Below are 12467 nucleotides of genomic sequence, written 5' to 3'. Positions count from 1 at the left end.
CTTTGCAGTCTTGTGCTTTCCCGAACTCATTTGAAGATACCATTTTTGTTGGGAGGTGAAGTCACACTACAGGTTGTTCCCGGTTTACGATCGTTCGCTTAGTAGCCTTTCAAAGTTAAGACGGCACTGAAAAGAGTGACTGAGGTCCATTTTTCTCACTTAACAACAGTTGTGGCATCCCCAGGGTCACGAGATCCAAATTCGGAACCCTTGGCAACTGGTACGTATTTATGACAGTTGCAGTGTCCCGTGTGATCTACCTTTTGCGACCTCCTGACAAGCAAAGTCCACGGGGAAGCTGGATTCACTTAACAATTGCAGTGATTCACTGGACAATTGTGGCAAGAAAGGTCATAAGAGGAGGCAAAACTCACTTAACAACTGTCTCACTTAGCAACATAAATTTTGGGCTCAATTATAGTCAAGACGTCAAGGATTACCTGCATATATTAGCCTTTACAGGAGACCAGTATCTAGTGTCAGCCTATAGCATGCACTTTATTTCTACTTATTTATTATTAAATTTATTTGTAATGAAGACTGTGCTCCTTTTGATGGTGACCAATAAAACACAAAGCTACAAAAATTAAAAAGTAATTAAATACATGCCCAACAATAAATACATAATAAAACCCCAATAAAGTGATAGTAAAAACCCCACCAATCCCCCCTCAGGCCAGGCCGGCTTGTTCGAACAGGTATGTTTTCAGATCGCGGCGAAAGGAGCGAAGATCGGGCGCCGTCCGGAGCTCAACCGGTAACTGGTTCCATAGCTCCGGGGCGCCCACAGAGAAAGACCTCCCCCTGGGGGCCACCAATCTACATTCTCTGACCGGTGGCACCCTGAGGAGGCCCTCTCTGTGGGAACGCACAGGGCGGAGGGAAGTTGACGCCGGCAGCAGGTGTTCCCTGAGGTACTCCGGACCCCTGCCATGTAGGGCTTTAAACACCATGACTAGTACCTTGAATCTCACCCGGAAGACAACTGGCAACCAATGCAGCTCACGGAGCAGAGGTGTAACATGGGAGTATCGGGAAACTCCCAACACAACTCTCGCGGCTGCATTCTGTGCCAGTTGGAGCCTCCGGGTGGTCCTCAAGGGCAGCCCCATGTAGAGAGCGTTGCAGTAGTCTAGTCGAGAGGTCACGAGCGCGTGAGTGACTGTGCATAGATCATCCCGGCTTAGATAGGGCCGCAACTGGCGCACCAGGCGAACCTGGGCGAAAGCCCCCCTAGTCACAGCTCCTATGTGGTCTTCCAGAGTGAGCCGTGAATCCAGGAGGACTCCCAAGTTGCGAGCCCTATCTACGGGGGGTAATAATTCGCCCCCCATAGAAAGAGATGGAATATCCGAATAAACCCGGGATGAAGGTATGCAAAGCCACTCGGTCTTGTCGGGGTTGAGTTGAAGTCTGTTCCTCCCCATCCAGACCCGAACCGCCTCCAGGCAACGGGACATCACGTTGAGGGCATCACTGGGGTGGTTTGGGGTCGAAAAGAAAAGCTGGGTATCATCAGCATACTGATGATACCCAACTCCAAAACCACGAATGATCTCACCCAGCGGTTTCATATAGATGTTGAACAGGAGAGGCGAGAGGACCGACCCCTGAGGAACTCCACAAATGAGAGACCTCGCGGTCGACCTCTGCCCTCCTGCCAACACCGACTGCGAGCGTCCCTGGAGATAGGAGGAGAACCACTGTAAAACCGTGCCTCCCACTCCCAATCCCCTAAGACGCCGCAGCAAGATACCATGGTCGATGGTATCGAAAGCCGCTGAGAGGTCTAATAGGACCAGAACAGAGGAATGCCCCCTGTCCCGGGCCCTCCAGAGATCATTCACCAGCGCGACCAATGCCGTCTCCGTGCTGTACCCGGGCCTGAAACCCGATTGGTACGGGTCTAGATAATCCGCTTCATCCAGGACCAGAGGGAGCTGATGTGCCACCACACTCTCAACAACCTTCGCAAGAAAGCGAAGGTTGGAGACAGGACGAAAGTTGTTCAATACAGCTGGGTCCAAGGCAGGCTTCTTGAGGAGAGGCCTCACCACCGCCTCTTTCAAGACGGCGGGGAAGCTACCCTCACTCAAAGAAGCCGATATAACTGCCTGGAACCAGCTGCGTGTCCTCTCCCGGGCTGCATAAACCAGCCAGGAAGGGCACGGGTCCAATAAACATGTGGTGGTGCTCAGCCTCCCCATGATCCTGTCCACTTCCTCCGGAGTCACAGAATCAAACTCCTCCCAGGTGATATCGACAAGACCACCCATACGGGTCACCTTGGTACATTATGCAAGCATCCTCTGAGCAATTCTCTTCTGAGATGTTGCAACGTTGGTCTGTTGCTTAAGGCCCCAGGCTACAAAGCGGGAGATGGTGACTTCTAGTTGCACCTTAGGAATAAAAAGCCAGCTGGGTGACTTTGGACCAATCACCAAGAGACTGAGAGTTCTAGTCCCACTTAGCCATGAAAGCCAACTAAGTGACTTTGGCCCAGTCCCTCTCTTTCAGTCCACTTTGCTGCTGTGGGGGAAATACAGGAAGGAGTATGATGTGTGTTCACTGCCTTGAGCTATGTATAAAAATGATAAAGGCAGGAGATGATAGATAGATAGATAGATAGATAGATAGATAGATAGATAGATAGATAGATAGATAGATAGATAATGATCGATTAATAGATGATTGATGGATGATAGATACAGTAGATGATAGATGATTGATAGATGATAGATGGATGATGGATTATAGATGATAGGTAGACAGGTGATTAGATAGATAGATAGATAGATAGGGTAGATAATGATCAATTAATAGATGATTGATGGATGATAGATACAGTAGATGATAGATGATTGATAGATGATAGATGGATGATGGATTATAGATGATAGGTAGACAGGTGATTAGATAGATAGATAGATAGATAGATAGATAGATAGATAGATAGATAGATAGATAGATAGATAGATAGATAGATAGATAGATAGAGTGGGCAGGCACCTGTTGAATGGCACCTGCAGCCAGAAAGGCCCAAGAGGCGCAGAAGGCCCAGGGGAAATATAAAAAGGCCACCTTCCATCGGCCGCAAGGCGGGCAAACCGTCTCCTTGCACGTCGGGTAGACTTCCGCCCTCCAGGCGCGTGGGACTACAGCTCCCATCGTGCCCGCCCTGCCTGCCTGCCTGCCTGCCTGCTTGGGGCGGGAGCTGGCGGGTCCCAGCCCCGCGAGGGGAGGCGCGGCCACCAGAGGCGGCTCCGGACGGCGGCTGGCCTCGTCAGGGCCCGCCCGCCTTGCCTCCTCCTCTTTCGCCCGCCGCGGCCGCCTGCCATTGGGAGCTGCGCCCAGGCAGCCGCTCTTGCTCCGCCGCCGCCGCCGCCATCATGAGCTTCTTGTTGTAAGTGCCCGAGACGCGTCCGGCGGAACCGCCTCGGGCTCCGGCAGCCTGGCCGGCGGGGAACAACCCCGAGCCTGGCCGGCCGGGCCCTCAGCAGCAGGCGGCCCGAGGCGCCTCCGCCCGTGGCCGAGGGAGGCGTGAGGGGAGCGGGCGGGCTTCGAGGCAGAAGCGGCCGGAAAGCTCGGTGGGGCCGCCGGAGAGGCACTTCTCTCCCTCGGCCTGGCCCGTTTGTGGCCCTTTCCTCCGGCTGGCTTCCTCGGCCCGGTCCTCCTTCCTCGCTCCCTCCCTCCATTTCCAATTCTTTCTTCTTCCTTCCTTCCTTCCTCCTTTTCCAATTATTTCTTCCTTCCTTCCTTCCTCCCTCCCTCCTTTTCCAATTCTTTCTCCTTCCTTCCTCCCTCCTTTTCCAGTTCTTTCTCCTTCCTTCCTCCCTCCCTCCCTCCTTTTCCAGTTCTTTCTCCTTCCTTCCTTCCTCCCTCCCTCCTTTTCCAATTCTTTCTCCTTCCTTCCTCCCTCCTTTTCCAGTTCTTTCTCCTTCCTTCCTTCCTTCCTTCCTTCCTTCCTTCCTTTCTTCCTTCCTTCCTTCCTTCCTTCCTCCTTTTCCAATTCTTTCTCCTTCCTTCCTCTCTCCTTTTCCAATTCTTTCTCCTTCCTTCTTTCCTTCCTTCCTTCCTTCCTTCCTTCTTTCCTTCCTTCCTTCCTTCCTTCCTTCTTTCCTTCCTTCCTTCCTTCCTTCCTTCCTTCCTTCCTTCCTTCCTTCCTTCCTTCCTTTCTTTCCAGTTCTTTCTCTTTCCTTCCTCCCCCTCCCTCCTTTTCCATTCCTTCCTTCCTTCCTTCCTTCCTTCCTTCCTTCCTTCTCTCTCTCCCTCCTTCCTTCCTTTCCTTCCTTCCTTCCTTCTCTCTCTCCCTCCTTCCTTCCTTTCTTTCTTTCTTCCTTCCTTCCTTCCTTCCTTCCTTCCTTCCTTCCTTCCTTCCTTCCTTCTTTTTTCAAGGCCAGCTGCTTCTTCCGGTCCAGCTTCTGGAGGGGAAAAAAAGCACTTTTATAAAACGTATATTATTTATTTGGGGAGGGGGGGAGAAGGAAGTGGGGTGCCTTGGCTGCCCTTTCTCTCCCCCCCCCTTCCATAAATGGCTACCCGCAATGGGGAGAATGTGGATACAGGGCTGGGGGTGTGTGTGAGTTGCCTTCCCCGCCCCCCCACCACCACCAATGGTCTGCTTTGAAAAAGTTTTACCTGTTTTTCTTTCCCAGAAAGCCACTCAAGTAAAATTTGGGTGGGTGGGAGAGAAGAGTCCTTATTTCGGGGTGTTCTGGGGTGATCTGTGATCCATATGGTTGGGTGGGGGTGTATGCGGGTGCAGGTGTGTGTTAAGGGTCTTGTGTCAACTTGCAGTTGGGTAGGCGATAAATCTAAATAAATGAACTCCCTGCAGTTAAATTGGGGCAGGAGGTTTCAGCACGCCCCCCCCCTTTATGTCTTTGCTTCCTTCTGTCCCCCTTCCCCATCTCCGCTTGACAGCAGCTGGGTGACTCCCAAGGGGTCTCTTTTTGCAGCCATAAAATGGAATGGCATCTCCCTCCCACCCTTGTCAAGGGAATGCAGGGGTCCTGTAATCAATCATCCTTTCTTTACAAGAGTCTTTTCAGCCACCCTGGTGGGTGTTTGTGTGTGTGGGGGGGGGTTTCATCTGATGAAGCCATGGAGATGCCCAATTTGGAAACGTTTTGTGTACATGTGCATTGTTTGGGTTTCTTGCCCTTTGAAATCCAGATTGGCAGCTTCACCCAGTTGGTGCTGTGATATGGAGATGGCCTTGGCTGCTGGTGGCAGCTGTGCGGGTTGCGCTGTTCTGGTTTTTCTTAATGATCTTTGACAAATTCCGGCTGTAGAGAGGAGCAAGTTTATGATCGGGTTAAGAAGAAAATCCTTTTTAAAAAATAGGTATCTAAATTTAGAAGGCAGTTGTGTGGTTCTTAACAGCTCAATGGGTCTTTCTAGAATATCTAGAGGAAATGCAGTGTGCCGCTTGTACATCCTCAGAATTTTGTATTTTGCTTCAGATTGCAGTGGAACAGAGATGGTTTTTTTATACTGATTTTTTTTTATTGTTTGGGAGAGTAAATTTTACAACTGTGCTAATAAAAATGATGTCCCTACTTCCACTATTGACCTTTGAGAAATGCTGGGAGAACATCTATTAAAGATTGTTACATCCCTTCTGAGGAGTTATATATGCTGCCTTGAACTCATGAATAAATCTTCCACAATAAATAGCAGTCCTTACTAAATTCTCTTGATGTTCACTTTTGAGGAAGCAGCATTTATAAATATGGGTTTACTCCTAAAAGGACACACAAGTAATAATAAATTATGAATTTTATTAAACCTATGGAATAATAGATATCTCAGGGATACGATCCATATTTATTAAATCAATTTTTCTAACAGTATTGGTATCGGTTCCAAAATTCAAAAAGTTGGCTCTGTTAATTTGGAGAAGTTTTTATGCCCAGTCATGACTAGCACATACGTGCAACCTATTTTATTTATTTATTTTTCATTTGGTTTTCTGGTTCAAAAGCAGAAACTAAATCTCTACAGGAGTGGAGACATTGTAATTGTGTTAAAAGACATTAGTTAAACGAATTACCATTTAAAGGGTAAATGCCAAGGGATATCCCGGGGCCTTCAAGGCTAAAGAATTCTTAGCACTTTATTGAAGAAGACAACAGATTTAGTGAAAACGGCCATGGACATAGTTTTGAACTCTGGTTAGCTGTTGCTATCCTGGCTAATTGTGAGAACGGAAATACTGCAGTCTAACCACATTTGATCACTGCAAGCTGAAAAATGTAGCTTGTGCAACAGTTCTTGACTTACCACCATTCATTTTGTGGCCCTTTGAAGTTACAACTGTATTAAAAAGTGACGTGGTCTTATGACTATTGCAGCATCCCCACAGTCAAGTGATCAAAATTTAGGATGGTTACTACATCCTGGGGCTAGTTTACTTTCCAGCTTTCCCAGCCAGCTTACAATAAGCAGAGTCAGTAGGGAAAGCCAGATTTGCTTAACAACCACCACGTGTGTCACTGAACAACTGCTGTGATGTACTTAACAACCAATGGCAAAAATGCTCTTAAAATTGGATGCTAATTACCTTGATTAGCAGCCGGAATTCTGATCCCAGTTGTAGCCTGACATTGAAGGCTACAGGTAGTCCTCAACTTATGACCACAGATGATCCCAAAATCTCTGCTGCTAAGTGAGACATTTGTTGAGTGAATTTTGCCCCATTTTGCGACTTTTCTTGCCACAGTTGTTAAGTGAATCACCGCAGCTGTTCAGTTAGTAGCACGGCTGTTAAGGGAATCTGGCTTCCCCATTGACTTTGCTTGTCAGAAGGTCGCAAAAGGGGATCACGTGGTCCCGGGACCCTGCAACGGTCATAAATGTGAGCCAGTTGACAAGCATCTTAATTTTGATCGCATGACCACGTGGATGCTGTAACAGTCATAACTATGAAAAACGGTCGCAAGTCGCTTTTTGCAGTGCTGTTGTAACTTATCACTAAATGAACTGTTGTAAGTCGAGGACTCCCTGTACTTGTATTCTCAACTGTGGAGCCAGTCCTTTCTCACCTGTTCTCCCTGTCGTTACTATCATCTTGTGCCGTCTCTTTAGCAGAAGTATAAATCTACACACCGGTGGATTTGGTTACCGGGGCTAAAGTAGGTGATCCAGCTTTTGTTTCTAGTGGCAATTCTACAAGGGATCTCCTGATTTTCCTACTCCGACAGTCCTAGTAATAAGATTAATAGTGTATATTGATCCCTGTTTTTAATATTTTCCCATACAATAGTATAAACACAACCAGACTATATACTCTGACATGTGCAGATTGATTGCTTTTAAAACTGTTGTTCCCAGACAGGGAAGCACATGCCAAACCCTTGGCTATGTGCTGCGGACTAGTATTATTTCCTTGTTCTTTTATTTTGCTTGCTCAAACCCGCACAAGAGAAACAAGCAAAGATCAGATAGGTGAAAGCAACCTCGTGGCCTTGTGAGTCCCCTTTCCACGTGGGGTGAAATTGCAGCCATGTTCAAAAGGTGTGGGGCTTGTAGCCCAGAGCTGCTATGCTGCTTTTACCCTCCTGCTAAAGACAGCAAAATTGCTGTCCGCACTTCTTTTTGGCCCCTAAGTCTCAACACCTGGAAATTAACATTGTTAAATGTTTGTTAAGCATTCAGAATACACTTGCTTGGTCCCAGATACGGGACAAATCTTATTTCCTATTTCAGCCTAGCCCAAGGCCATCTACAGGCAGTAGCAGCTCATATTTGTGTAAATTTTTTGGCTTGCTAACAAAGAATAAAGGGAGACTGATATGATCATTTCAAACTTACTTGTTCTCATCAGTCAGCCATACCCTTCTGAGATTCGAACCTGGGCTGACTGCGTCTTAAGCAGTTGTTTTAACCCCTAGGCCACAGGCTCTCTCTCTCTCTTTGTTAGCTGAGAAGCTACACACACACACAATATATATATATATATATATATATATATATATATATATATATATATATATATATATATATATATATATATATGTTTTCTGAGGTTTTCGCGGGTGTTTGTATGTGGATCTTTGGTTATTCGTGTTTTTTCCCCGCGTAGAACTAAAGGTGTAGGCGCAACGTTTCGACGGAATCCCATCCGTCATCATCAGGCTGGTGGCTTTAGCTTCCTTCTTCTGGGAGAAGAAGGAACAGCCACATGCTTCTCCCAGAAGAAGGAAGCTAAAGCCACCAGCCTGATGATGACGGATGGGATTCCGTCGAAACGTTGCGCTTAGTTCTACGCGGGGAAAAACCCGAATAACCAAAGATCCCCATATATATATATATATATATATATATATATATATATATGTGTGGGTGTGTGTGTGTGGGTGTGTGTGTGGGTGTGTGTGTGGGTGTGTGGGTGTATCTTTGGTCATTCGGGTTTTTTCCCACGTAGAATTGGAGGTATCAGGGCAATGTTTCGACGAAATCTCATCCGTCATCTTCAGGCTTCAGCTTCGCTCTTCTGGGAGAAGTGTGTGGTAGTGGCTGTTTTTTCTTCTTTTATACACACACACACACACACACACATACATACAGGGCTTTTTTTCTCATAGAACGCTCAGAACGGAGTTCCAGCACCTTTTTTGGATGGAACCTTGTAGGGTAGGCAAGGCAGGTTGTATGACATGTGTGAGTTCCGGCACCTTTTTCTTTTACAAAAGAAGCACTGTATATGTGTATATGTATATATGTATATGTATATGCATATGTATATATAAAAGGGACACGGTGGCTCAGTGGGTTAGGACGCTGAGCTTGTCGATCAGAAGGTCGGCAGTTTGGCGGGTCGAATCCCGAGTGCCGCGTAACGGAGTGAGCGCCTGTTACTCGTCCCAGCTTCTGCCAACCTAGCAGTTCGAAAGCACGTAAAATGCAAGTAGAAAAATAGGGACCACTACTACGGTGGGAAGGTAACAGCGTTCCGTGCGCCTTTGGCATCTAGTCATGCCAGCCACATGACCACGGAGACGTCCTCGGACAAGCGCTGGCTCTTCGGCTTTGAAACGGAGATGAGCACCGGCCCCTAGAGTCGGAAACGACTAGCACGCATGTGCAGGGGAACCTTTACCTTTACCTTTATATGTATATGTATGTATATGTATATGTGTGTGTATATATATATATATATATATATATATATATATATATATATATATATATATATATATATGTATATGTATATGTATATGTATATGTATATGTATATGTATATGTATATGTATATGTATATGTATATGTATATGTATATGTATATTTGTTTTCTGAGGTTTCAATAAACACATACATACATATACATATACATATTGAGGTGTTTAAGTTAATTTCTGTTGTGGCAATTAGAATTGGTGCTGGAAATTAAACATCTTGAAATAACAAGAGAAAAGCTGAGTGGAGGGAACAGGAATCCCAAATATTTTAGACAAATCACGGCATATGGCATATACATGCCCAGTTTATTTCTTTCTGATCTCTGGAGTTGGTGTACACCAGAATTGGGGCTTGTGTGCTGATAATTTAATTTAATTTAATTTAATTTATTAATATTTGTATACCGCCCTTCTCCCGAAGGTTAGACAGTCATGAATATTTTATTGGAAATTTGAGACCAATCTTCAAGTTGGCAGTGTTATTTAAAAGAACATATTGCTGCATAGTGACAACCCACCCTGCAATTCCCAGGAAGATGTTAAAGATAGTTCTTGTGGGTGTAGTAGAATGCCACTTGGTGGCTCCCAGGGGGAGAGCATTCTCTGTGGGCGCGCCTGACCTATGGAACCATCTACCGGTTGAGCTCCGGATGGCTCCCGACCTTCGCTCCTTCCAACGCGATCTAAAAACATATCTATTTAAGCAATCTGGTCTGGTCTGACGGGTTTAATTTTAATTGTGGTTTTAACTTATCTTCTACATTTGGGCAGTAGGGCTTAATTTATTCTCAATTTTCTGTATTTGTGCATTTTGACATTTATGTCACTGTTCACCGCCCTGAGTCCTTAGGGAGAAGGGCGGTATACAAATCAAATAAATAAATAAATAAATATGGCAACACACCACTGCTTTTATTTGGATTATTTAAATTGCCTAAGAAAGAATGCCTGAGGGGGGTGGTGGGGGGAACATGCTGTTGAAATTTTATTTTCTCAGTTCCTCTTGATTCAGCTGAGTTAGACTTTCAATTACATAAGTGCCCCCATTAAAAAATGACAGCAGAATTGTTTATTTGCAGGGGGGAAAAATCATGTTTGAAAAAAAAAGTCTGCTTCTTATCCAGATTTTTGCTCTCACAGCACGTGTGTAGTTTTATATCCTTTATTTATTTATTTATTTATTTATTTATTTATTTATTTATTTATTTATTTATTTATTATTTATTTATTTGGATTTATATACCGCCCCTCTCCAAAGGGACCCGGGGCGGTGTACAGGGCAATTAAAACGTTATAAACAACACACAATGTATAAAAATTAAAATGAGATTAAATCAAATAGCCCTAAACAATAAACACATTTGAAAATTTAAAATTTTTAAAATTTAAGATCTAAAATCCCAATCCCTCAGTCCAGGCCGGCAAGTTCAAATAGCCAAGTCTTGAGGTCGCGGCGAAATGAGCGAAGGTCGGAAATGAAGAACCCCCTCAGCATTTTCAAACTATCTTCTTAGAGGTCTTATCCGTAATTCTTTTTCTAGATTTCATAGACCAAAATTGTTTGCCTAATAGAATTTAGAAACGGTGACCTTATGTAGCAGACACACACACACACACAAACATACAGACAGAACTTTTAGGCAGTAACTGAATGTACAAGAATCTTAGAATTAGTCCATATTCACCTCCTGGTAAGACTTGCACGTTATCCCAAAAGCATAAAAATCCAAGAATACTTCCCTCCTTCTAGCTACGAAAAGAAAAAAATCTATTCGGTGGATTTTCTAGATATACAAAACATGGTTTAAAAAAACCTCCCTCCGTATGCCTCGATATGACAGCGGCAGCTTGTATGTGTCCTTCTGAAAAATAAAATCACGGCGGCATCAATAAACAAATCAAACAACAAGCCAATTACATGATAGCTCTCTCTATCAGTTGTAAACTTTATGATCTGGACAAAGAACAGAGAAAGGTTCTAAAACAGTGTCAACTTCGGTTCTGGAGGAAACTGACTATCTGGACCCGTACCAATCGGGTTTCAGGCCCGGACACAGCACAGAGACGGCATTGGTCGCACTAATAAATGATCTCTGGAGAGCTCGGGACAGAGGCTGTTCCTCTGTCCTAGTCCTTCTAGATCTTTCAGCGGCTTTTGATACCATCGACCATGGTATCTTGCTGCAACGTCTCAAGGGATTGGGAGTGGGAGGCACGGTTCTCCAGTGGTTCTCCTCCTATCTCATGGGACGTTCGCAGCCGGTATTAACAGGAGGGCAGAGATCGAGCTCGAGGCCTCTCACTTGTGGAGTTCCTCAAGGATCGGTCCTCTCGCCTCTCCTATTTAACATCTACATGAAACCGCTAGGTGAGATCATTTGTGGTTTTGGAGTCGGGTATCACCAATATGCTGATGATACCCAGCTTTTTATTTCGACCCCAAACCACCTCAGTGATGCCCTTGATGTGATGTCCCGTTGCCTGGAAGCAGTTTGGGTCTGGATGGGGAGGAACAGGCTTCACCTCAACCCTGACAAGACTGAGTGGCTGTACGTACCGGCATCTCGGGATATTCAGAACATTCCATCTCTTTCTATAGGGGGTGAGTTATTACCCCCCACAGATAGGGCTCGCAACTTGGGAGTCCTCCTAGATTCACAGCTTTCCTTGGAAGACCACATAATAGCTGTGACTAGGGGAGCCTTTGCCCAGGTTCGCCTGGTGCGCCAATTACGGCCCTATCTAGACCGGGATGCCCTACGTACGGTCACTCATGCACTCGTGACCTCTCGTTTTGACTACTGCAATGCTCTTTACATGGGGCTACCCTTGAGGACCACTTGGAGGCTCCAACTGGTACAGAATGCAGCCGCGAGAATTGTGTTGGGAGTCTCCCGATACTCCCATGTTACACCTCTACTCCGTGAGCTGCATTGGCTCCCAGTTGTCCTCCGGGTAAGATTCAAGGTGCTGGTAATGGTTTTCAAAGCCCTACATGGCATTGGTTCCGCCATTCGGAGAATGCCGTCTGGTGGCTCCCAGAGGCGTTCTCAGTGGGCGCGCCTGACCTATGGAACCGTTTACCGGTTGAGCTCCAGATGGCTCCCGACCTTCGCTCCTTCTGACGTGACCTAAAAACATATCTGTTTGAGCAATCCGGTCTGGTCTGACGGGTTCTGTTGTAATTATTGTTTTAAGATAACTTATCTTCTGCATTTGGGCATTAGGGTTTAATTTGTTTTCAATATCTATTTGTGCATTTTGATATTTATGTCACTGTTCACC

At 45.6% G+C, this 12467-nt stretch overlaps 1 protein-coding gene across 1 annotated transcript in view; it reads left to right on the top strand.

The window, feature by feature from the left end:
- Nucleotides 1-3327: 3327 nt before the first annotated feature.
- The window catches only part of MOB1B (MOB kinase activator 1B), a 42043-nt gene continuing 32903 nt past the window's right edge, over nucleotides 3328-12467 (top strand). The window contains exon 1 of the mRNA XM_081332214.1: nucleotides 3328-3403. Coding sequence (XP_081188340.1) covers nucleotides 3390-3403 — 14 coding nt within the window. The 5' untranslated portion in view covers nucleotides 3328-3389. The remainder of the gene's footprint in view (nucleotides 3404-12467) is intronic.

The sequence above is a fragment of the Vipera berus genome, assembly GCF_964194415.1.
Source record: "Vipera berus genome assembly, chromosome: 7".
Lineage (NCBI taxonomy): Eukaryota > Metazoa > Chordata > Lepidosauria > Squamata > Viperidae > Vipera > Vipera berus.
Note: the sequence above shows the minus strand (reverse complement) of the source record. Positions and strands in the feature narration are given on the sequence as shown.